The sequence below is a fragment of the Pteropus alecto genome, unplaced genomic scaffold, assembly GCF_000325575.1.
Source record: "Pteropus alecto unplaced genomic scaffold, ASM32557v1 scaffold30, whole genome shotgun sequence".
NCBI lineage: Eukaryota > Metazoa > Chordata > Mammalia > Chiroptera > Pteropodidae > Pteropus > Pteropus alecto.
In genome coordinates this window covers 4,212,591-4,239,297 of record NW_006429782.1, presented here as the reverse complement: position 1 = coordinate 4,239,297, position 26,707 = coordinate 4,212,591, and the positions used below count along the sequence as shown (strand labels likewise).

Sequence of the window (26,707 nt, the reverse complement as noted above, 5' to 3'; positions counted from 1 at the left end):
TGGAAGGAATGTCCAAGGTATCCCCAAACTTTCCCTCCATGATGGAAAGGAGCTGGCGCTGCAGGCCCCCAGCCTGAGGCCTCCTACCTGCTGGTTTGCTGATGGCTCTCCTCTCGGGCTCCTTGAAGGGGAACTGTAGGGTGGTGTCCAGAGACTTGAAGCAATCCTTTAGGGAGTTCTGCTGGTAAAACTCCACCAGCTCCTGGAAGGAGGACAGTAGAACAGATGCTCTCCCAGCGGGCCAGCCCCCAAGGGGGCAGAATTCAATTCCTCACGTGAAGCAGGCCCCCCTTCTGGCCTCCCTGGCAAGTGACTCCTGAATACTCCCCATGATGGGAAGCTCATTCCCCTTCTATACAGCCAAGACCATTTGAGGGGAAAGAGACCACTTTGCCTAAAGCCAGTTCTCCTAATAACCAATCCACCTCATGAGAAATTTACCAAATAATCAACTTGCCTAATGACCAGTACACCAAAATCAGCTCCCCTGTGGATGCCAAGTACCTTATTTTTATAATTAATTATAATAATAATAAATGCTATTTATTAAGCACCTAATACGTGTTGGCTGGAGTACTGTTTGCACATCATCAATATATCCTAGTAATCCTGAGAGATGAATACATTCATGATTCTCCCATTTTATAAATGGAGAAACTGGGTCATAGAGAAGGCAAGTCCCTTGTCCAGAGTCCTACAGCTAGAAAAGGATGGATCAAGAACTCAGCCCCAGGGGAGGCAGTTGAATAGAGTAGGTAAGACCTGGCTTCTGAAACATGGCTGATCTGAATTCAAGTCCCAGATTTGTTGCATTTATGAACGTTTCTTTCACAAACGCTCAAGCTGATTCTAATAATAAGGAAACAACCCAGGCAAGTCATAACCAAGGGACATTCGGTAAAACAAAATGTTTGAGTTTTACAGTTCTAGACTCCAAAATTGCCAATATCATGAAAGACCAAAAAAATAAATAAATAACTGGAGAACTATTGCAAACTAAGGGAGACAAAGGAGATAAAAACTAAATGCAATGTGTAATCCCTGATTATATCCTAGAGGAAAACAGCTATAAAAGACATAACTGGGGCAATCGAGGAGCTTGGAAAATGGACTGTATACTAGATAATAATTTTGCATCAATGTTCAACTTCCTGAATATGATAATGATACTGCAGTGAGGAATGAGACTGTCTTGGCTCTTTGAATATTCATGCTAAAGTATTTACGAGTGAAGGATCTTGATTTCTACAACCTACTCTGAAGTAGTGCAGAATAAATGTGTGTGCACGCGTGCGTGTGTGTGTGTGTGTAGAGGGAGAAAGCAAAAAAGGCAGAATATTAATAATTAATAAATCTAGGTGAGAGGTTTACAAATGTCCATTATACTCTTCCAGTAACTTTTCAGAAATTCTTCAGAAATAAAAAATGGGTGTAAGGGGGACATTTTTCAGAATAAAAAGTTTGGGGAAAAAAAATATTTGTGGAGTAAATTAACAGTCTCTAACCTCTGGGGAATTAAGAATCACTGTGAGGATCAAATGAAACCTGAGACACCCCCCAAAAGAATGCTAATATGTGCAAGATTCTGGATTTTCTTGATTGCAAGAATCCACAGACCTAGAGCAATGGACTTAAAATGTCTAAAAGACAATCCGAAATTACAGGGCACCAGATAGAAGCAAACCGCTTGAAAGGCATTTGAATTCTCAGTCAAACGATTAGTAAACAGATGGGGCAGAGATAAGTCTTGCAGTCTGATGGTAGCAGGGGCTCTGCTATTCTGCAATACTAGATCAGGACTACACCTCAGTTTCACCCATCTGTAAAATGGGAACTCAGAGAGTGAGTTGAGGGCATTAACTGGAGTCTATCTGTATCATGTCTGACACTCGATAAGTGCTTTGTAAACGCTCACCGCTGCTATTTATCATCATCATCATCATCAATCATTAGGGGATTGAGTTTAAGGCCAGTTAATCCAAAGTACCCTTAGAGGTAGTCCCTGGGAGGCTGGAGTTAGGGGGCGAGCGGCCCTTACCATCAGTCCCCGGAAAGCCTTCTTCTCTGTAATCCGGTACAGCCCTTCTGCTGTCATGATTTTAATGTGCTTGACCTCAACATTATACCTGAAGCAGTGAGAGAGAGGGCCAGATGGTCACTGGGCCTTGAGGCTGGGGACTCAGCCCCACCCTCAACCCCAGGATACACCCCTGACCATGGAAGAAGCAATTTTGACTCCTTCGAGGAGGGGGCAACCATGGGAGCCCAAGGGCTGAAGCTGCCTCCTGCTGCCCCAAGCTGCCCCGCTCCCCCCCCACCCCACCCCGGGCCCTTTACTGCTCTAAACTCATGTCTTCATTTCTTCCTCTAAGCCTTTATGTCTTCCTAAGATAAGGGGAGTCATCTCCTGGACTCACAGGGCTGTTGATAAATCAGAGAGACCTTGAAACGAAAGCAATGTTCTAGAATAGGATGAGATCTATACTTCCACCAAAGTGTGAGACCACAGAATAATAAGGACATGGGAGAGACAGTCACTTCCGGCAATATGGAGAACTAAATATAACCAAAACACCCTCCTACTACAGAAAACCCCTAAAATGCTGAGAAAAAAGGGCTGAGTTCTCAAAAAAGTAAGGGAAATTCCCAGAGGTCAAAAATGAGGACAAAACTGAAAAGTAAGCAGTAAGCGTGAACTGCCACCCTAAGGAGTTTCCTAATCTTAGGAACTGTGAGGCTTATGTCTTGATGATCACAGAAACACAAGAGGAGTTGCTGGGTCCCCGTAGGGTGGAGAGTTGGCCTGAGACCCACCTGTAAGGCTGGACTGGCAAAAAGTTATGCCTTCGGGAAAAGAGGTGGGCCAGCAAATGCCACCCAGCAGCCCAGAGGGGTTGGTAAAAAGCTTGTCTGTCTCAGCCCCAAAACAGAAAAGTCACCCTTGCAAATTCATAACCTCAGCCTGCCCTCGCGTGGTTTTGGGGTGTCAAACAAGGAGGGTTTAGGCTGTAATAAAGAATAAAAGGCATTTATTTGAGCAAAAGGATTACAGTCCTAGAGACACAGATTTCAGGAAGCAACCAAACCGCGCTCCAGAGAGAGCAAAGAAAGGCAGGGTTTATAAAGGCAAAAGCCTCAAAGTGTTCTTTCCTGCAAACGAAGGGACGCTGGCTAGGGTAACAGGACTTGATTAGTTCAATATGCAAATGAGGGGGATGAAAACTACAAGGAGGAGGTCAAGTCCACAGATGTCCACGCAGCAGTGGTGGTTCAGGATGCTTGTGCCTCCCTCGGCCTTGAGCTGACTTCAGCAACAGGTCAGCAGCTTAATAGCAGCTCTGAGAACTGAAGCACAAGATGTGCAGAGGCCCCACTTCCCCAGCAGCCTCCCGACTCTCTTAGCAAAGTTTGTTCCCTTTTTTTCCCCCTATTATCAGGGGTTTGGATTTAAACCACCTGTGTAGTCTGAGAAACTAAAGAATTAACCTAAATTCTCTTCACCTGAAAAGGAAATAAACCAGTTGTTTCAACAGAAACGAATGCAAAATCTCTGGACAGCCACGCAGCAAATGATCTCCACAGGGGGAGGCCCACTTAAAAACACAAAACTATGAAGCCAACAAGGTAACGAGTCACCACTAGCGAGAAGCTGCACTCAGCACACACAAGCATGAGACGGTCTGCGAGACTTGGGTTCAGCTGACATTCTGTCTCTTCCTAGAGGATGTAAATGCTTTCTGAAGCATCTCTTGGAAGCATATCTCTTTTGTGTGACTGCATCCCCTTCCTCCCAGACAGCACCCAGGTCACAAGGGGAAATGAGTCAGGGAGGGAGGAGTTACTTAATGCTGATGGCAAATTCCGCGGCATCCTTCACCCTCTGCCGCACCAGGAACGTCCCGTCTGAGCGGTTGGTGAGGATGCTTTCTGCTCCAGCACGCTCCATGGGGCCAGCGTACCTGCCGAGACACATCAAGGAGGTCCACAGAGTCCCCGTGCCCGGGCTCCCGTCCTGCTACACGGAGGCCACTCTTTCTTCCAACCACTGTGATTTTTTTTAAGTTGGTGACAGCCTGGGTCCAACAGCCCTTAGGCACTTCCCGAGGGGGAAGATACCTACCAAGAAGGCTCCTACCTGGGCTTGACTTTAAAAGCAGAGCCTAGCAGCCATTTCCACACAGGGGCAAACTGCACTTAGAGAGAAGCCTGCACTGAACCGCCTGCCTATACTGCGTTCCTACCATCCGAGCAGCCCTTGTCAGGGTTCCTGGAATTGTATTTTACCCACATCTTCACCAACCCATTAGATCAGCTCCATTCTGACCAATCAGGACAGTGCCTTTAGGACCTGTGAGGATTTGGAGTCCTCATCTGCATGAGGACAGACCAATCGGGGACCAGGAACGGGGACTTCTGTCTGAGTGGCTCCACTCCGGCTTCTGGGGTACGCTTTCCCTTTCCACTGATGGCTGCTTCCCAGCTGCAGCTAAAACACCTGAGTCTCCCCCACAGAGCAGAGCTGTCTGGCCAGAAGAGGGGCCTCACCCCAGGGCTGCCTCACAGCCCTGCGGCTTCATAACTCAACTGTAACACTATGGAGCTGTTTGCACTAAAGTCTTCTTCACCCCAAACTGGGAATTCCCGTGCACGTTGAGTTGGCACCAATGACCAGCTGCTGACAACACTGACAGAAGCCCTGAGGAAGCGGTGGCCGGAGTCCAGAAATGGGCAGTGAAAATCCAACTTCTAAGTCACATGCAAGGTTCGACACATGGACTGCGTGACATAACAAAAGAACACCGTCTATTTGATCTCTGCTCCCATTTCCTGGCACATACTCCTAGAACCTTTAGGATCCTCAAAGTAAGACGCCTCTTTTTGTAAGCTAATGAGATGACTGGGGGCTTCTGGATAGCACCTGTCAGTGGTCCTGGCGGCCAGAGGGACCACCATGTGATTAGAGGATTGGAACTTTCAGCTCACTCCCCACCTCCAGGGAGGGGAGAGTCTGGACGTTGAGTTAACTACTAATGGCCAATTATTTAATCAATCAGGTCTGCATAATGGGGCCTCTATTTGGGGGGAAAAAAGAGCCTAGGGGAAAGGGTTTGGAGAGCTTGTGCTGGTGGAGAGTTAGAGGTCCGTGAGGGTGGTGTGCCTGGAGAGGACAGGGAAGCTCCAACCCTTCCCACACCTCTTCCATCCAGCTGTCCCTGAGTTATATCCTTTCATAAGAAACTGGTGACCTAGTAAGTAAATTATTTTTCTGAGTCCTGCGAGTTGGTTAGCAAATTATCCAACCTGAGGAGGGGGTGCAGGAACCCCCCATGTAGAGTTGGTCAGATCAGAAGTACCAGAGGCCCAGACTTGTGGCTGGCATCTGAAGTAGGGGGCAGTCTTGTGGGAACTAAACGGAGTTATAGGACACCTGGCTGATGTCAGAAGTGGATAAATGTTTAGTGTGAGGAAAAATCCCACACATTTGGCTTCAAAAATATTGAGAGTGTGAGTATAGTTTTTTTTTTTCTTTTACTCTGGAATTTGGTATTCCTGGACAGGCAGGCATTTACTGTGTCCACTGTTTGCCCAGCTCTGTGGTCACCGGGACAGAAATAGGGTGAGGAGGGTGAGGCACTAGCCTTTGGTATAAAATTTAAAGGAGGAGCTTTTAAAAAACCTCAGTCATCAAGATAAATAATAAGTATTTAAATTTTAACGCAATTTTTTAAAAATGCAAAAGCAGCCATAAAAAAAAAAAAATGAAGTGTTGACACTCGCTACAGCTGGACGAACCTTAAAAACATAATGCTCGGTGAGAGAAGCCAAACGCAAAAGGCCACTTGGTGTGCGAGTCCATTGATATGAAACGTCCAGAACAGGTACGTTCACAGAGACAGGAAGTGGATTCCTGGTTGTCAGGGCTGAGGAGCTATAGGGGGTGACTGCTAATAGGGACAGGGTTTCTGTTGGGGGTGAGGAGAGTGTTTTGGAGCAAGACAGAGGTGATGGATACACATTATTATGAATGTACTAAATGCCACTGAATATCATTGTGAATATGAATATATTTATGCTGTAAACATATATAATATATAGTAATTATAGATAATATGTAATTATAGATAACATATAAGCGTGAATGTATACCATAAATTTAAATACATAGCATAAATAATACACATTAATTACAGACAATACGTAATTATAGATGATACATAAATATAAATATATTTATGCTGTAAATGTAAATATGTAACAAATAACATAAATATGTAAATGTGAATATAAATATATTTAAGCTATAAATGTGAGTATGTAACATAAACAAGTTAATTATAGATAACATATAATTATAGATGATATGTGTTAATATGAATATATGCTCTAAATATAAATATGCAACAAATAATATATATTAATTTCAGATAATTAATTATATGTTATATGTAAATGTAATATGTAATAGAAATGTAGATATTAATACAAATTCCTCTTTCAATCGTTTATTTTATGTGTGTTACTTTCACTTCAATTTAAAAAATGAATGCAAAAGAAATTTTATGATGAACAAAATGTCCAAATTTTAAACGAAGACAAGATCTGATTCCACACTTGCCTGGTTCGGCACAATTCACTTTTTCCTACTCCCAGCCTTGTCATATCTGATCTTTATTTACAATTTGGATATTTCGCTCATTGTTTTTGGCTTGCTTCTGATTTTCTTAAATATTTAATTAAAATGTCATGGAGTTTTTTGGTGCCCCCTTAAATTTTGCACACACAGCAAGTGCCTCAGTCTCCTCTCCCCACTTCCGGCCCTGGTGACCACTTCCCAGCAGGGGAAGGCAGAGTGCACACAGCCTGGAGAGACCACAGCTTAAACCCTGCCTCTGCCACTTAGTTGCTCTGCGACCTCAGGAACTGATTTTGCCACTCTGAGCCCCAATTTCCTCTTCTAAAAGGAGGGTGATAAACCCACCCACCACAAAGGAAGATTTTTGACAAGAGGCAATAATGCAGTTGAAGCACCTCCTACGTGGAAACGGAGGTGTTAGTAAGCCCACTGTGTCATGATTTTCGAGAGGCAGGGACGTCAGGCTGTGGAGTCGGGCCAACAGGCCAGAGTCCCATCTCCACCGCTCCCTCGCTGTGTAACATTGAACAAATCACTTCCCCTCTCTGAGCCTCAGTTTCGTCTTTTGCAAAAAGGGAATTCAGAATAGCACCTACTTCAAAGGGCTATTACGAGTGCTGACAACTGGTCATAAACACAATATTGTGTTACATCATCTCTGAGATGCCAACAGTCGTAAAATGCACCATTCTTCTGTGGGCCGTTACAAAATAAAAATTACTACCCATAAAATTAGGTAGAAGACTGAGACTCCATGAGAGATGTTAAACCATGGGGGGCAAGATACATTTCAGAATGAATGAAATGTGATAATAGCTCATGGTAATAAGAACAGATAGTCAAGTGCTTATTGTGTGCCAGCTGTGAAGCCTCGTGATAACCCTATAAAGTAAATATTGGTATTAATCCATTTCCAGAGAGGAAGGCTGAAGCACAGAGAAACTGAGTTACTAGCCCAAGGTCACACAGCTAGGAAATGTTGGAGTCAGGCTATGAACCCAGGTCAGCGGGCTCCCGAAGCAACACTATAAAGCTCCACCCCTCAATGCTCTATATGCAGTAGGTGCTTAAAAAAAATGAGGAAACAGTTCCCACTGCTACTACCATCTTCCTGCCAGTGAGACCATAATCTCCGAAGATCTGGGACCCTCCTTTGTCTGCTCTCTCCTCAGCAGCCCCCAACATGAGGCTGGACCCAGACGTCAATGTCCAAGGTTCAAAGACTGAATAAGGGATGGGCTTGGAGGCCCCTCCCATGCCCAGCCCAGGCACGCCCCACCCTCCCAGAGGAGCCTCAAGCTGAGAGTAAGAGGGGTGGTGCTACTTACCAGAGGTGAACGGACAGGTCCTGAGGGGGACCCTGGGGACACAGACAGAGACTGAAACTTGGAGCAAAGAGCACAGCTTGGCAACAGACTGCAGGACACCTCATTCGTTCGTTCATTCATTCATTCCACTACCATTTACTGGATGTCAATTATGTGCCAGGAACCGTGCTGTCCACTGGGAATACCGTCCCAGAATCTAATGGGAGAGACTGGTCCCCAAATATCAAACAAATCAGGGGTCGTCCAGCCATTTGTTTTGGCATGACCCTCAAGCTAACACAGGTTTTTACATTTTTTAATGGTCGACCAAAAAAAAAGACCAGTATTTCTTGGCACATGAAGATGATATGAAATTCATATGTCAGGGTCTATAAATTTAGTTTTATCGGAACGAGGTCATGTCTCTCATTTACAGATCGTCTACAGCTGCGTTGGCACTACTGTGGCAGAGTCGAGCAGTCACAAGAGAGTATCTTACCCACGAGGCTGAAAATGTTTACTGTCTACCTACAGAAAAAGTTTGCCAATCCCTGATCTAAATAAATATAAAAAGGTACATTTCTACCCCCTCAGACCTATCAGGATGGCGACAAAGAGAGAGGGGGCGGGAAGGAAAGGGGGAGAGAGGTGTGAGGGGAGAAACGGGAGAGGGGAGAAAGAAGAGAGGAAAGAAAGAAGGAAGGAGGGAGGGAGGGAAAGGAAGAGAAAAAGAAAGAGAAAGGAAGAAAATAAATGCTGGCAAGGGTGTGGAGAAATTGGAACTGCAATTGCATTACTGGAAGGAATGTAAATTGGTACAGCCTTTATGAAAACAGATAGCACTTCCTCAAAAAAATAAAAAATAGAATTACCATATGACCCAGCAATTCCTCTTCTGGGTACGTACCCAGAAGAATTGAAAACAGGGACTCAGACATCTGCACACCCATGTTCACAGCAGCATTCTTCACAATAGCCAAAAGGTGGAAGTGACCCCAATCTACCCATCGATGATGAATAAACACAGTGTGGTCCATCCAGACAATGGGAATATTATTCAGTCTTAAGAGGAAGGAGATTCCGATACCCACTGCTACACTGATGAACCTTGAGGACTTTACGCTCAGTGAAGGATGAGAGACACAAAAGAACAGATACTGTGTGATTCCAGTCATATGAGGTCCCCAGAGGAGTCAGAGTCATAGAGACCGAAAGTAGATGGTGGGAGCCAGAGGCTGAGGGAGGAGGGGAGGGAGTGAGTGTTTCATGGGGACAGAGGTCGGCAGAACCTTGAGCTTGAGAATCCCTTGCCATAATGTACAGCCCCGTCACTATCTCAGGGGTGTCTCCCCAAGCCTGCCTGCCCTGGCAGGAGCCCCTGTGGACTCTCTGGCCCCCAGTCCGTCCAGATTCAGGGAACTCACATGCACGTAGGGCTTGACCCTGTTACAAGGAAACCAGCCAACTTCATTGGTAGCCGTATTCCTGCCCTAAAAAGCCAGGAGGGAAAAACATGGACAGAGAGGTTACAGGCATCCACATGTGTGTGTATCCATCTTTCCACCCATTGGCCATTCTCCCTGTCCATCTCTATCTCTGTGGCCTGGATGATCTAAAGAGGTGCCAACCAGTATCAACTTCCTGGGAGGATGACAGTTTGGAAGGACCAGGCCAGCCCCAGAAATCTCCATCTACACCACCCTCCCTTGGTGCCTCCTCCAGACAAACCATCCCTTGCCAGAGTCCAGTGGGGCCATGACCCCACTTTCCAGAGCCATCTACACCCATAAACCCATGCTCGGGTGCTTCTCCAGCTCCCTGACGGCCCCAGCCTGTACCTCCCACCAGTTCTGCTCAGCCTCGGCCTTGGTGAGCTCCACGATATCTCCAGGACTGAGCCGCAGAAAAGGTCCAAAGGCTCCTGGGGGTGGGGGAAGCCCATAGTACTCCTGGCACACCTCCATCTTGGGCAGCCCTGGAAGGCAAGACAGATGGTAGCACAGTGCGATTTTCAACCCTGGGTCTCGCCATCCACCAAGATGGCAAAAATTAAAGAGATTGACAATACCAAGTGATGGCCAGGACAGGGAGTACCCGGAACTCTGCTCTGCTGCTGGTGGGAATCCATTTTGGAAAACTGTCTGGCAGTAGCTACTAAATAGATGTCTACCTTATGATCCAGCAATTTTTCAAGAGAAATGAAAACACACATCCACCAAAAGTCATAGGCAAGAATGTTCACGGCAGCCTAATCCACAATGGCCAAAACTGGCAACAAACCAAACGTCCTCAATAAAATGGATAAACAGTGCCATATAATCATACGATGGAGCACTACACATCAATGAATCTCACCAACATGTGCTGAATAAAAGAAGCCAGATGCGGTAAGAGCACATCCTGCAGGATTTCATTCTTAGGAAGTTCAAGGACAGGAAAAGCTAACCTATGGTGACAGAGTCAGATAGAGGTTTGCTCTGGGACGCAGGCGGGTACTGACGGACCGAGTGTATGCCCACCAGCACTGTCCCACACACCTTCTGTGATAATGGAATGTTCAATAATCTATGCTATAGCCATTGGCCATCGAGCACTTAAAAGGTGGCAGGTGTGACTTAGTGAAAGGATTTTCAAGGTTATTTAAATTAACTTCAGTTTACGTTGAACAGCACAGATATGTATTTCCTATCTGGATAAGAAGTATATATATCCTGGATGTATATAAGTGTACATGTATACATATATACGATGCATATAAGCATATGTATAGGACATATATGTGTGTAATGGATATATATACATACATATACACACTCATATATATTTTCTCCTATTGAAGACCTTTGGGTTATTTCTGGGGTTTTTTGACAAATAAAGATGATATATACATTTTTAACAAATAAAGCTGATTTTTATGTATTAATATTCTATATATAAATGTTGTATATATTTCCTTCTATTGAAGACACTTGCATTGTTTCTAGTTTTTGACAAATAAAGCTGATATATACATTTTCATATAAAGTTGATTATATGTTATATATTATATATGTACATATATAATATAAATATTATACATATGTACATATACATCTCCTGTTGAGGACATTTGAGTTGTTTCTAATTTTTGACTATTGCAAATAAAGCTGAAATATCTATACCTATATCTATCTATAGATACAGACGTATCTATAGATAGATATAGATACATAGATAAACTGAGTCTTTACACCGACTCTGTACGACTATTAACACAGGGTTGGTTTCTCTCGGCCACAGCAAACTATTTTCACTTCCTTCATAATGTCTTGCTCTCTAGCCTCCTAGCCTTTGTGCACGCTGTCCCCTCTGCCTGGAAAATGTCTGCCCTCCTCCTCCCTTGACTCTTCCTCCTCCTTCGAGTGTCCACCTAAATGCCTCCTCCTCTGAGAAGCCTTCCCTGAAGGCACGGATTCATCAGGTTCCCCATTCTCAGGTGCCGGAAAGCCCTGTAATTCGCCCTCCACAACTGTGATGACTCAACAAGAGTCCATCCCGGTTGCCGGCCTGGGGGTCAGGGAGGTTAGGCAGCCTGGCAGTTTTAGCTGTCATTTGCCCCAAATGGTTTATACAATAGATACTGAATAAAAGTTGCCCATCACCGCTGTGATTCCACAAAAACTGTTGACCTATGACTGAATCTAGCCTTTCCCCCTGCCATTGGGCTAAAGAAAAATTCTGACTTGGCCAAACCGTATCTTCTGCTCAGTTTGGGGAGGAGACTTTGCTGGAATCACCATACTATAACAAGGTTATAGTATGTTGCAGAACCAACAGGAGAGGGGACAAGAACCACCCGAGGTGTTCGTACATCCCCTTCCACGTGCTCGAACAAAGCAGGTAAAGAATCTCAATTAGTTATTTTAAATCCCTTCCGGGTTTCTAGAATGGAACAAATGCTTTTTAAACAGCACATTATGTGGTCATTAATATAATTGTTGAAATCGGTCCCTGGGCCAGAATCACTGAAACAAAGGCCAGATTCTCCCCTGCCCCACACAGCACCCCCTGCTGACTCACCCAGTTCATTTCTTTTTTTGTCCTGAGCCCGGCGATGTGGCCTATCCTGGAGGGAGAGACCAAGAAAGTCAGCACCGCTAACTGTTCCCACCCTAGGGTCTCCTCAGCCCCACTCTGAGCACTCAGCAAAGGACCATGCCCACTGGTGGGGTCTCCTGAGCCCTCCCTCATCACTGCCCATGATTTTCCAGGCACAGAAAGGAGCATGGGGTCTTACCTTCTTCATAGTTCCAGCAAAATCTATGGGACAAAAAAGAAAAGTTAGAACGAAAAATGCCCCACTCAGAACCAAGACCACCTCTGCCCTCTCTCTCATCGGTACCTTGCCCATGGCGGCCACAGGGAGGGACCCTCCCCAGACACTCCTTGTGTGCAGGTGCCCGGCACCGATGACAACGATAGCCCTGATAGAAGGTGCCTCTGGGATGCAGGGGGGGAGATAAAGTAGAGTCAGTGATGTTGACAAATGCGGCCAATCATTTTGCCAACAACATGAAGGGCCCCCTTGCGTTCCCTTTACAGCAACAGAGAGATGGCCACAGGGAGGGACCCTCCCCAGACACTCCTTGTGTGCAGGTGCCCGGCACCGATGACAACGATAGCCCTGATAGAAGGTGCCTCTGGGATGCAGGGGGGGAGATAAAGTAGAGTCAGTGATGTTGACAAATGCGGCCAATCATTTTGCCAACAACATGAAGGGCCCCCTTGCATTCCCTTTACAGCAACAGAGAGAAACTGAAAACCAAAGGAGAGCCTCCCACCTCCCAAAGCAGGGACTGACAGCTGGAGGAGTCCCTTTAAAGAGAAAGAGCTGGCCAAGCCCAAGGCCCAGGCCCATCGTCCCAGACTCCCACCTCAGCAGCATCTGGCAAGCCTTGCAGGACGTGGTCTCCTCAAAGGAGAACATCTGGAAGTCATGCCCATTGGCAGCGGCATTCTCAGGGTAGATGTTAGAGCTGGAGAGGGAAGATAATGCCATGGCAATGGAATGGTATTCAGCCATAAAAAGAAACAAAGTATCAATGCCTGCTGCAACTTGGATGTAGCAGCACTTCCTTTTTGTGGCAGAATAACATTTCATTGCATGGATATGTGTGTATCCATTCATCCATTGATGGACATTTGGGTTGTTGCCACCTTTCAGCCACTGTGAATGGTGCTGCTGTACTCAAAATGGATCAAAGACTTAAATGTAAGACCCACGAAATCATAAAACTCCTAGAAGAAATGAAATCATAAAACTCCTAGAAGAAAACATAGGCAATAAACTCTCTGACATTGCTCTGAGTAATATTTTTTCGAATATATCTCCCTGGGCAAGGGAAAGAAAAGGAAAAACAAATAAATGGGACTACATCAAACTAAAAAGGTTTCGCACAGCCAAAGAAACCATCAACAACCCAAAAGACAACCTACTGAATGGGAGAAGATATTCACCAATGACGCTTTCAATAAGGGGTTAATATTCAAAATTTATAAAGAACTCACACCAAAAAAAAACAAACTATCTAATTTTTTAAAAAATGGACAGGGGACCTGAATAGACATTTCTCCAAAGAGGGCACACAGATGGCCAATAGTCATATGAAAAGATGCTCAAGATCACTAACCATCAGAGAAATACAAATTAAAACCACAATGAGATATCACCTCACTGTCAGATTGACTATAATCGATAAATCGAAAAACAGCAGGTGTTGGCGAGGATGTGAAGAAAAGGAAACTCTTGTACACTGTTGGTGGGATTTCAAATTGGTGCAGCCACTATAGAAAATAGTGTGGAGATTCTTCAAAAGAAAATTAAAAATAGAACTACCATATGGCCCAGCAATTCCACTTCTGGGTATTTATCCAAAAAAAAAAACTAAAACACTAATTTGAAAAGATATATGCACCCTATGTTCACCGCAGCACTATTTACAATAGCTAAATATGAAAGCAACCTAAGTGCCCTTCGATAGACAATGAGAAAAAAAAAGTTATGGCACATATATATATATATATATATACGAAGGAATATTACTCAGCCATAAAGAAAAATGAAATCTGGTAGGGGGAGGGAGAAAAATAAATGTTAAAAAAAAAACAAATAAATAAATAGAAAAATGAAATCTTACCATTTGCAACATGGATAGACCTAGAAAGTATTATGCTAAGTGAAATAAGTCAGACAGAGAAAGACAAATAACATACGATACGTGGAATCTAAAGAACAAAGTTAATCAATAAACAAAACAGAAACAGACTCATAGATACAGAGAACAAACTAACGGTTGCCAGATGGGAGTGGGGTTGGGGAACTGGGAGATAAAGTGAAGGGATTAAGAAGTACAAATTGGTAGTTGCAAAATAGTCACAGGGACACGAAGTACAGCATAGGGAATATAGTCAATAATATTATAATAACTACATATGGCGTCAAGTGGGTACTAACCGAGGGCATCACTTTGTAAATTACATAAATCTTTAATCATTATGCTGTACACCTGAAACTAATTTAAAATAATATTGAATGTCAACTCTAATTGAAAATAATTTTTTTAAAAAATAGTGCTGCTATGAACATGGGTAGAGACAGAAAGCAGATTCATGGTTGCCAGGGGCTGGAGGGAAATGGGGAGTGACCGTTCGTGGGTGCAGGCCTCCTTTCCGGGGGGCGAAAGTGTTTCAGAACTATAGGTGGGGCAAAACATTGTGACGTGCTAAATGCCACTGGATGCCACTTTAAAATGGCTAATGTCTGGTTATGTGAATTTCACCTTAAGGGGAAAAAGGAAAAAGAGGCGTGGGAGGAAGGGATTCTCGGCTAGTAACCAAAGCGTGCACAGAATCTTGGCATTCTGGAGACACAGACAGCCTGAGTCTGTGCCTCCCATTTCCCAGATGACGACACCGAAGTTCAGAGTGGTCCCACAGAGTGTCAGAGCAGAGGCGAGACTAGCGCTCAGCCCCTGCACCCACTGGACAGAGTCCTCTGAGGACGGAAAGACGGAGGGAGAAGGGGTCTCACATGGCCATCTCAAACTGCTCCATCCACTTCTTCTTCAGTTCCCGCGTCTTGAAGAACAGCTCATAGCCCTGAGCACCTTGGTCCTCGATCAGGAGAAACATGTGAGTCCACTGCAGGGAAGCGGGGTTCAGAATGAAGCCACCCATACCTCTGCAAGGAGAAAAGCGGCAGGCCAGGAACAGCCTCCCTGCCCCCAAGGAGAACAACGCATGTACCCCTGTAAAGGGCTGCTCAGGAGAAGCGAAAACACATCCATAAATCTAAACTCACACACACAGGCGAAAACACTCACATCTGAGTCACCCCCCCCCCACACACACACACACGGGAATTCCAAAGACTAAGTGGGGTGTCTCGGCCACTGGGGCTCCCCAGCAATGGAGTCTCTGGTTCTGGCCTCAACCTCACCTTCTTGTTGTCGCGCTCTCCCGAAGAGTCGTCTCGAACCTGGAAACTATGCAGGTTTATAAAGTCTTTGAGGTCGTAGGAGTCCCCTCGGCGCTTACAGATGAGCAGAGCTTTGTCCAGCAGGAAGGCGTACCTGGGAGCGGCTGGGTCAGGTGCCTCTGTCTGGCTCCTCCCAACAGTCCCCACCAGCTCTCTGCCTGATCCCTTCCACCTTCCTGGCCTCACTCTACTGCCCACCTAGGACTCCTGCCCTTCTCCTCCTCTGTAGCCAACTTGGCCCTGCCCCTTCCCAGGCTCTATCCCAGATTTGTGTTGGCTCCGCCCACCTGCCCATCTAGAAGCCGCGGCCCGCCCCCACGCAGTCCCCGCTTACCTGTCCATCTTGGAGCGCCGCTCCACCGTGGTGATCTTGAGCTCCCCATCGATCTTGGGCCGGCCGTAGTGGGCCAGAGACTGGTCCTAGGCAGCGGAAAGAAGGGCTGGCGAAGGGCCACCAAGGAGGAGAGGAAACACCCTGCCCATGTGGCCACACCCTGGCCCTCCCTGCCCCCTCACCAGGTTCTCAATGCACAGCTGGAAGTTAGTGATCTGCCGCAGGGTCTCGTTGTCCCGCTTGACCTCGTTCACGCACTGAGCCAAGTCCTGGAGGTGGGGCAGAGATCAGTCTGGGTTCCTCACCCAGCCCAGTCCCAGACCTGGCCAGGGATAGGTGTCAGCCCCCACAGCAGGAGGCATACAGAGGGTGTCCACAGCATGTCACTGCAATGGGGATGCTGCAGATAAGTCACTCATCAGACAGGTGTGCCACTGCGTTGTGGGGGAGGGGTTGCCCATGGTGTAACCGCGTGCCTGGGTGGCATTGCATAGCACTGACTTGAATTTGTGTGACCATCCCCCCCGCCATGTGTGACCACTCACCCTCATGGCGTCCAGAGCCAGCCGGAGGTTCTCCTTCTCCATTGCATCCTGCGTGTGTTTCACCAGCTCCTGTGTGATCCAGAGACACACATCAGCCAGGCCTACCCTTTCCTTCCCCGGGGGCTTTTCAAACAAGCCCAGGAGCTCCCACTTGCCTGGAAGCTAGGCCCCAGTGACCCCTCCCAGAGGGTGCCAGAGTCCAGCCCCCAGAAGCCAGCTCCACCCTCCACCCCCAATCCCATGACACAGGGAGGTAGATACGCCACGCCCACCATCTGTCCCCCCGAGCAAGGAGTGCCGACTCGAGCACCTGGAGAAGGAGGTGGTACTTGAGCACGCGCTGCATGGGCACCATCAGCAGGTCCCGCAAGGTGAACCTCCCATTGTTTGCTCGCTGGGAACATTCCTGGGGGGATCGATAAAGGAGATGAGACAGAGGCAGGTGTAGATCTTTCCAGAGCCGGAAGCCTCTTATCTCCCGGGAAGAAATAAGGGAAAAGGAATGCTGTGGGGCGAGGGGTGGTTGACGACCCCGCTGGAAGGCTGCCTGGGGTGGAGGCCCAGGACTCTGTCAGCTGAGTGAGGCAGGAAGGGGGAGGACAGGTCTGGAGGGTCCCCACTGTGCAGACAGAAGCTGGAGGTAGAGCACACACATTGTTCATTGTCCCTGCCCTGTCTCCGCCTCCACTAGACACACGGGTCCAGGCTGGGCTTCAGTCCAGGATCAGGACTCAGTATGAATTTGGAGCTCAGCCCAACTTGGTGCACAGTCAGGGTTGGGGCTCAGCCAGGCCTGGGGTTCAGTTTGGAGTCAGAGTTCAATTCAGGGTTCAGACCTCAGCCTGGCATCAGGGTTCAGCCAGAGTCAGGGTTCAGCTGGGATCAGGGCTCAGTGCTTCCATCCATTTCCTCCTGCTCCAGGCTAGGAGGCTAGGCTGCAGCAGAAAGTGATGCCACCAGCTCGGTGTCCTCCCTGTTGTCCCCAGGACCTGGGAAGGAGTGGGAAAGCCCCCGAGTGGGGCCTGACCCCTACCTCTAGCTTCATCTGCACATCCTCCCGGGCACTGGCTACGCGGTCCAGGTGCTTGCTGGCCGACTCCACTTGGCTGCAGTAGCGGCCATAGACAAGGAACCTGCGGGAAGAGGACAGGTAGCAGTGGCCAGGCAGGTAATGGTAGCTGATACCAAGGTCAGACATATCTGGGCCTCAGTCCGGGCCCACTTCTTCCCAACTGGTTGATACTGAATCTCCCCATCTATAAAATGGGCGTAATAGCACCTCCTACATGTGGTTATTATAGCATTAAATGAGATAATGTATAAGAGGCTCTTAGCACTTAGCATATCATCTCTGCCCAATATTCATTTAACAAATACTTACTGAGCACCTACTGTGTACCAGGCCCTGTGCTAAGCACCTTAGGCATCGGTTTATTCGGTCCTCACCACAACCTTAAGAGGTACGTTCCTGTACCATGCTGATTTTATAGATATGGAAGCAGAATCAAAGAAAGGTTAAGTGACTTCCCAGAGCCACGTAGCTCACAAAAGGAGAAGCTGGGGATTGAACTAGAGATGGGTAGCCCCTTGCCCATAAGCAAAGAAGGAAAAACTCTCCTTGTTCAGTGGCCTCTGGGGGCAAGGTCTCCCAAATGCCCAGCCTGGGCAGGGCAGGGTGACCTTCAGGGGTCCAGACTTGCCAACTAGGTCTCACCTCTCCTTGTACTTGATGAAGACCTGGTAGAGGGTGGGCCCACTGGGGGTGGCCAGGGCCTCCTTCATCTCCTTTAGAAAGTGAGTGTGCACACGAAGCAGGTCCTAGTTGAAGGGAGGGGTGAGGGCTGGGGTCAGAACCCGAGGCTCAGGAGAAGGGTCATCTAACAGCCCATGTTGCCCGACTCCCATCCCCACAATCCAGGGACAACTGAGGCCAGCAGATGGTCCCCACTGAACAGAGGCCCAGGAGGGCCGGGGATGGGTCTGCTCACCTCAATGTTGATGAAGATTATCTCTATGTCTTCGGGTTTGAGGAACCGCTGCAGGGGCTTCATGAAGTGCTGTGGAGAAAGAAGAGGGAGGAGGAAGTTGAGACCCCTCCCTCCAACCCAGTCCCAAAGAGACGGGGACAAGGAGACAGAGACAGAAAGAGGCAAACAGAAACAGAGAGACCAAGAGAGAAAGAGACAGACGTGGAGAGAGAAAGACAGAGACAAGGAAACAAAGACAGGCAGAAAAAGAGAGATGGCGATGGAGAACGTCCACACGAAAACCTGTACATGACTGTTCACAGCAGAATTAGTCACAGCAGCCAAAATGTGGAAACAAACCAAGTGTACGTCAATGGATGAAAGGATACACAAAAGGTAGTCCATCCAGACAGTGGAATATTATTCAGCCATGAAAAGAAGTGAAGCACTGACTCTGGCTGCAACGTGGATGGACCTTGAACACACGAAGGTCAGTGAGAGAAACCAGACACGAAAGGCCGTACAGTGTGTGATTCCATGTATGTGACATGTCCAGAACAGGTGCGTCCCCAGAGATAGGAAATAGATTATTGGTTGCCAGGGCCTGGGAGAGAATGGGAGTTTAGGGGGTGATGGATAAGGGATATGGGGTTTCTTTGGGGGAATGATGAAATGTTCTAAACTTAAATGGTAGTGATGGCTGCACAACTTTTTGTGTATACCAAAAGCCAGCGGATTGTATATATTAAATGCGTGAAGTGTATAGTATAAATTAAATCTCAATAAATGCGTGAAGTGTATAGTATAAATTAAATCTCAATAAAGCTATTTAAAAAGCGATGGCCGAAAGAAAGAGAGAAAATAGTCAGAGGCAATAATAGAGACAGACAGACTAGGATACAGAAGATTCCGACAGGGATAGAGAGACACACAGAGAGAAGAAGACAGCCAGAGGGAGAGACACATGGGAAAAAGAGACATAGAGACAAGACAGGGAGATGGGGGAAAGGGAGAAAAACAAAGACCAAGAGAGGCAAAGACACACAAAGCAATGGGGACAGATGGGGCCTCTGAGCATGGCCCCAGAGGCGACTGGACAGGTGGACGTGCACCTGCCCGTTAGTCCCGCGCATGCGCCTGGCAGTGGCAAGGTGGGAACAGCACACCTGTTGGATGGAGCCTAGTGTGTCCGTGTACTTCTCCTCCGTTTGCTGGATCTCTCGCAGGCAGCAGCACCTCTTGTCATATTCTGTCATCTTGGGCTGAGAGCAGAGGGGAGAGACCAGTGTTGGGGAGCCTGGGGCTGCCCCCTCCCCCGCCCATGAACCTGCCTAAGCCCAGCCCTTCGTCCCCACGCACCGGCATGGGCACCGGCTCTGTGCGCATGAGGTCTTCGTAGATCTCATCACCCTCAGCCTCCTCATTGTCCACGCAGTCGTACAGGTCCTCATCTTCCTCCACTGTGTCACTGTGGGACACGGAGTCAGGGCCACCGGAGCCTCCCGGCCAGGTACCTCTCAGACCCCCAGGACAGGGCCATGGCCCCCTCAGACCCCCAGGACAGGGCCATGTCCCCTCAGACCCCCAGGACAGGGCCATGTCCCTCTCGGAACAGCCAGAGAAGGACTATGGTCCCAGACACTCACTCGATCTGGTCGGACAGTCCACTATAGATGTCTTCATCCCCCACACTCTCCTCGTCAGTGGGGAAGGGCCTGGGGGGTGACAAGGTGGTATGAGCCAGAGGCCTGAGGGCAAAGTGGGGAAGGAAGGGGAGAGGGTGTGGTCCAGACCAGCCCAAAACTGTTGCCTCAGTGGTTACTCACATGATCCCCTTGTTCTGGGCAATCGGAGTCCAGGACAGAGCAGACAGAGTGTAGATGACCTGTGACAAGGGTCGCATTTTGCTCAGCAAGCCCCTCACCCGCCCCCATGCCAGAACACAGCCACAGACTTTAAGCAGCTGAGGCTGGACTTTGAGGTCAGATCCTATGCCCCTGGGAGCCTAATTCAGGATTTCTTCACCTTCCCATCCCATGTCAGCATGCCAGCGTCCCCTTAACTGAGCACCCATTGTTTGATCCCATTATTCTATTTAACCCTCATAACCACTCAGGGAGGATGAGATGATATTCCCAAGAGCTCAGAAAGGCATGGCCACATATCTGAGGTCACACAGCAAGTGGTAGAGCAGGGACTCAAACCCAGTTCTGGGTGTCCTAACCCTGGCTATTTGCATCTGGTGTACACCCTGGTGTGGCCCTCTGTCCTTCCCTTGACAACCCTTGGCTTGCCCAATGTAGATGTTTGTGGAAGTGAACTGAAATCCAGTCTTTGGGCTTTATGTGCCCAGCGCACAGGCAGCTCAGCCCCAGCTCACCTTCCCAAAATCCTGCACATCGAAGAGGTCAAAAGCCTCAAAGAGCTCACTGCGCTTGAGGCCAAACTTCTCACAGCAGGTAGACAAGAAGGTACGGATATTCTTAAGGCACAGGAACTGTGGAGACAGATAGAAATTAGAGCTGGAAACACAATGAGACCGGGGGGAGAAGCTGAGCCCCAGGCAGTCTGACTTAGAGACTGGCATAGAAGGGCAAAAAGAAGGCACGGCCCCTCTCTTCTCAGTGAACCATACCCTCTTCTGATAAAGATCAAGCTGCACCCCTCTTTTTTTTATCAAGGTAAAATTCATATAACATAAAGTTACCCATTTACCAATAATCAAAGCGATATAAACATACAATGGAATATTATTCAGCCATCAAAAAGGAATGAGATTTTGATTTATGCTACAACATGGATGAAGATTGAAAACATATGCTCAGTGAAATAAGCCAGACACAGAAGAACAAATATTGTATGATTCCACTTATGCAAGGTCTCTAGAATAGGCAAATACATAGAGACAAACAGTGGAATGGTTGGGGAGGAGATGGGGAGTTCGTGTTTAATGGGGACAGAGTTTCACTTTGGGATGAAGAGAAAGTCTGAGATATAGAAGTAATTGTTACACAATGTTGTGATATACTTAATGCCATTGAATTGTCTACCTGCAAATGGTTAAAACGATAAATATTTTTTTTTTCCAAAAGAGGGCAGAAAAAGGAAAGAATAGAAAAGATGCAAAAAATGGAAAATAAATAAACAGGAAGATGATCGTTTAAACTCAATTACATCAATACTTATACCAAATATAAATAGTCTAAATACTATTTAATACTAGTTAAAAAGCAGAGATATTCAGATTAGAAAAGGGGAGACCCAATTATATGCTGCACAGAAAAAGTGTATTCAAATACACTTTTTCAAATACAGTGTATTCAAATACAAAATACAAACAGATTAAATGTCAAAGGATTAAAAAAATACACCAGGTTTTGAAGAAACATGGAGGAGTGAGAGACGTCTCCAGATCTCTCCCCTTGAAACAACAATAAGCTAAACATCTAAAACTCAACAAAAAACACCCAAATTGCACACCAGCACGTCTAAGTGTGGGATCTGCGCATTAGAGCTACCACAGGTCAGAACACCGGGTTCGAGCCGGAGCTCCCTGTAGAAGGAGAAGGAGAGGAGAAGGTACTGTGAGTTCTCTGAACACCCCTGCCGGGGAAAGCTGTGAGCTCCATGCAGATGGCAACAGGGCCCAGTCATTGGGGCAGAAAGCAGAGAAACGGGGAAAGCAGAGAAACAAGAGTTGATTTTTACCAGCAGCAGTTGCAAAATTGAGACAGAGCTACAGCCCCAACCCCCAATCCAAAGGGACCCTCCCCCAATATCCTCCAAGACTCATCACCGCGGAGCCCCAGGGGAATCTGAACAAACGCTGCGGACTCTGTCACTAACACTAACAGGGACTAAGACTAAGAGTAGTGAATGAAATTAAACATCTATAAGGGGAAAAAAAGCATCATTAAGGCTTTATGTAAAGCAGAGATCCAAGAGCTTAGACACCACCTACTGGAAACCAAAAGAAAAGCACCTTCTTTGCAACAGGCTAAAGAGAGACCCTTATATAATAAATCTTCTTTCTGGAAAAAAAGCAGAATACACTTCCATTAATGCCTAGGTAGAGATATAGTCCATTAAACACCATGAACAACCAAGGTATCACAAGGTATCACAGAAAGAAAAAGAAAAATCTCCAGAAAATAAGCTTATAGACATGGAACTATGCAATCTAAATGACAGAGGATTCAGGTTGGTACTTCTGAAAAACTCAGTGAGTTCCAAAATGAGTCATATCAACAATTTCAGAAATTGCAGGAACAACGTGATGAGCAGAATGAGTTATCTAGCAAAGATATCGAAACCCTCAAAAAGAATAGAATAGATCTTCTGGAGATTAAAACACACACACACCCGCGTGCACCCACACAATAACGAGCATTTTCGAAGGCGAAGAAAAAAAAGCAGGGATTAGAAAGCATTTTCTGATAAATAGTAGGTGAAACTTTCCCAAATCTAAGGAATGAGCTAGAGCTTGGAATTCAAAGTCAACAAAACACCCAATTATCTCAACCCAAAAGGCCTTCTCCAGGACACATTGTAGTAAAATTATCAAAAATTAATGACAAAGACAGAATTCTCAGGGCAACCAGGGAGAAGAAAACAGTAACTTATAAAAGAAAACCCAGTAGATTATCGTCAGACTTCTCAGCACATACCTTGCAAGCCAAAAAGGAGTGGAATGAAATATTCAAAATATTAAGTAAAAGGAAATACTATCCTAAAATAATGTATCCAGCTAAACTCTCCTTTAGATATGAAGGGGAAATTAAGACCTTTTCAGACATATAAAAATTGAGGGAATTCTCCACTATGAGGCCTGCACTACAGGAAATACTGAAAGAGGTCAGCTCACCTAAAACAAAATAACAAGAAGAAAATACATAAATAGGAATAAAGTGACTATCAGGCAAATAGAAGCAGAGGAGTACAACCCTTACTAAGAACAGGGAATTATAAACTCAAATTATAATAAGAGAATTACTATAGCAAGATAGTAATGAACATTCAGCATACATAGGGACAAACTGAGACAACAATGACTGAAAAGGGGAGGATTCAAAGATCCAGATTCGCAAAGGGGAAAGGAGATAAGGCACACACAGAAAAAATGGATGACTATATATATATAACTATCTTTTTCATATTTGTAATGGTAACCCACACCAAAGATTCAGAACTGAAGTATATAACATCAAACAAGAAGAACCAGAGGGAAAACCCACAAAAGCCAACCAAAATAAAGAAAACAGAAACACAAGAATGAAAAAGCAATGGAAACACCGAGATACCAGAAAGCGAAAGATAAAATGGCTATAAGAAAACGTCATATTTCAATAATCACCTTAAATGTAAATGGACTGAACTCACCAATAAAAAGACACAGGGTTGCAGAATGGATCAAAAAACTAAACCCCAACCATATGCTGCCTCCAAGAGACACATCTCAGCTCCAAAGACAAATATAGACTCAAAATGAAGTGTGGAAAATGACATTTCAAGCTAATGGTACTCAGAGAAAACCAGGAGTAGCGTTACTAATATCAAATGAAATAGACATCAAAATAAAAAAGGTAAAGAAAGATATTGAGGGACACTTCATAATGATAAAGGGAATCATGCACCAAGAAGACATAACAGATATTAATATCTATGCTCCCAATCAGGGAGCCCCGAAATATATAAAGCAATTACTAACAGAACTAAGGAGAGAAACAAATCAAAACACTATCATAGTAGGGGACCACGAGCACGGAAATATATAAAGCAATTACTAAGAAAACTAAAGGGAGAAACAGACCAAAACACTATCATAGTAGGGGACCTAAATACACCACTGTTGGATATGGACAGATCATCCAAACAGAAAATCAATAAGGAAATAACATCCTTAAATGACATATTAAACCAACTGGACATAACTCACATTTACAGAGCCTTCCATCTCAAAATAGCTGCTTATACACTCCTCTGTAGTGCACATGGAACATTCTCAAGAATTGACCACATACTGGGACACAGAGATAGCCTCAATAAATATAAGAAGGTTGAAATCATACCAACCATATTCTCTGATCATAATACTTTGAAACTAGAGATCAACCACAAAAAGAAATCAGGAAGAACCACAAATACATGGTGATTAAATGACATGCTACTGAAGAATAACTGGGTCAGAAAAGAAATAAAAAGAGAGATCAAGAGATACACAGACGAATGATAATGATAGTACAACATATCAAAACTTTAGGGACATTGCAAAAGTGGTCATAAGAGGAAAGTTCATATTATTACAGGCCTACCTCCAAAAAACAAGAACGAGCCCAAATAAACAACCTAATGCTTCATCTTAACAAGATAGAAAAGGAAGAACAAATGAAGCCTAAAGTCAGCAGAAGGAAAGAAATAATCAAAATTAGAGCAGAAATAAATGAAACTGAAAACAAAATAACAATAGGAAAAATAAAATGCAACAAAGAGCTGGTTCTTTGAGAAGGTTAATAAAATTGACAAACCCCTGGCTAGACTCACTCAAGAAAAAAGAGAAAGGACACAAATCAACAAAATCAGGGATGAAAGAAGGGAAATTATGACTGATATCGCAGAAATACAAAAGATCATACAAGAATACTATGAAAAAGTATATAACACCAAATTTAATAACCTAGAAGAAATGGACAGTACTTAGAAAAATATAACCTTCCTCGACTGAATCAAGAAGAACTGGAAAATCTAAATAGATGGATCAGCAGTACGGAAATTGAAACAGTCATCAAAAACCTACCAAAAAGTAAAAGTCCAGGACCAAATGATTCACAATTCTATTCTACCAAATAGGGAAATTCAAAGAAGATTTAATACCTATTCTCCTCAAATTCTTCCAAAATATCGAAGAGTAGGCAATACTTCTTAACTTATGAGGCCAGGCCAAAACCTGGTAAAGATAACACAAAAGAAGAAAACTACAGACCAATATCTCTCATGAACACAGATGCAAAAATACTAAATAAGATACTAGCAAACCGAATACAGCAACATATTCAAAAGAGTATACGCCACGATTAAGTGGGCTTCATCTCAGAGGCACAGGAATGGTTCAACATACGCAAATCGATTAATGTGATACACCACATAAACAAATTAAAAAATAGGAATCACATGATCATGTATAGATGCAGAAAAAGCCTTCGACAAGATACAGCATCCATTTATGATCAAAATACTTAACAAATCGTTATAGAAGGAAAGTACCTTAACATAATAAAGGCCATCTATGACAAACCCTCAGCCGACATTATACTGAATGGTGAAAAACTAAAAACCTTCCCTCTAAAATCAGGAACAAGGCAAGGCTGTCCCCTATTGCCACTGTTATAACATTCGAAGTCCTAGAAAGTACAAACAGACCACAGAAAGATATAAAAGGCATCCAAATAGGAAACAAAGAAGTAAGACTGTCCCTATTTGCAGATGACATGATTCTTGATATAGAAAACCCTAAAGACTCCACAAGAACACTACTAGAAACAATAAGCAACAATCAATACATCAGCAACAATCAGTACATCAGCAACAATCAATAAGCAAATACAGTAAAGTCTCTGGATAAAAAAAATCGACATTCAAAAATCTATAATGTTCCTATATTCTAACAATGAAGTGTCAGAAAAAGAAGTGGAAAAAATAATTCCTTTTGCAATTGCAACAACAAAAAATAAAATACCTAGGAATAAATCTAATAAAACAGTGAGGGACCTATATGATGAAAACTATAAGACCCTATTAAAAGAAATCGAAAAAGATACAAAGAAATGGAAAGATGTTACGTGTTCTTGGACTGGAAGAGTCAACACAGTTAAAATGACCATATTACCTAAAGCATTATACAGATATAATGCAAATTCATCAAAATCCCATTGTCATTTGTTAAAGAAATAGAAAAAAATCATCAGATTCGTGTGGAAGCACAAAAGACCCCGAATCGTCAAAGCCATCCTAGGAAAAAAGAATGAGGCTGGAGGCATCACTCTGCCCTACTTCAAATTATACTACAAAGTGACAGTAATCAAAATGGCATGGTATTGGCAAAAAAACAGACACACGGACCAGTGGAACGGAATCGAGAGTCCACAAGTAAACCCATTTTTTATATGGGCAAATAATTTTTGACAAAAAGGCCAAAACATGCAGTGGAGAAAGGAAAGTCTCTTCAATAAATGGTGCTGGGAAAACTGGAAAGCCACCTGCAAAAGAGTGAAACTAGACTGTTGTCTATCACCATACACCAAAATTAACTCAAAATGGATTAAGGACATGAATATAAGACCTGAAACAATAAAATGCATAAAAGAAAACATCGGAACTAAACTCAAGGACCTTGGACTTAAAGAGGATT

At 45.0% G+C, this 26,707-nt stretch overlaps 1 protein-coding gene across 1 annotated transcript in view; it reads right to left on the bottom strand.

The window, feature by feature from the left end:
* The window catches only part of VAV1 (vav guanine nucleotide exchange factor 1), a 54,483-nt gene that overhangs the window by 4,025 nt on the left and 23,751 nt on the right, over nt 1–26,707 (bottom strand). The window contains exons 2-25 of the mRNA XM_006904153.1: nt 20,684–20,800; nt 20,130–20,188; nt 19,950–20,018; nt 19,663–19,771; nt 19,470–19,565; nt 18,325–18,393; nt 18,051–18,154; nt 17,370–17,469; nt 16,647–16,742; nt 16,337–16,405; nt 15,974–16,060; nt 15,792–15,877; nt 15,419–15,551; nt 15,011–15,120; nt 12,855–12,956; nt 12,323–12,420; nt 12,218–12,240; nt 12,001–12,046; nt 9,780–9,916; nt 9,366–9,431; nt 7,963–7,994; nt 3,843–3,959; nt 2,039–2,126; nt 88–202 (exon numbers count right to left, since the gene is read on the bottom strand). Coding sequence (XP_006904215.1) covers nt 88–202; nt 2,039–2,126; nt 3,843–3,959; nt 7,963–7,994; nt 9,366–9,431; nt 9,780–9,916; nt 12,001–12,046; nt 12,218–12,240; nt 12,323–12,420; nt 12,855–12,956; nt 15,011–15,120; nt 15,419–15,551; nt 15,792–15,877; nt 15,974–16,060; nt 16,337–16,405; nt 16,647–16,742; nt 17,370–17,469; nt 18,051–18,154; nt 18,325–18,393; nt 19,470–19,565; nt 19,663–19,771; nt 19,950–20,018; nt 20,130–20,188; nt 20,684–20,800 — 2,128 coding nt within the window. The remainder of the gene's footprint in view (nt 1–87; nt 203–2,038; nt 2,127–3,842; nt 3,960–7,962; nt 7,995–9,365; nt 9,432–9,779; nt 9,917–12,000; nt 12,047–12,217; nt 12,241–12,322; nt 12,421–12,854; nt 12,957–15,010; nt 15,121–15,418; nt 15,552–15,791; nt 15,878–15,973; nt 16,061–16,336; nt 16,406–16,646; nt 16,743–17,369; nt 17,470–18,050; nt 18,155–18,324; nt 18,394–19,469; nt 19,566–19,662; nt 19,772–19,949; nt 20,019–20,129; nt 20,189–20,683; nt 20,801–26,707) is intronic.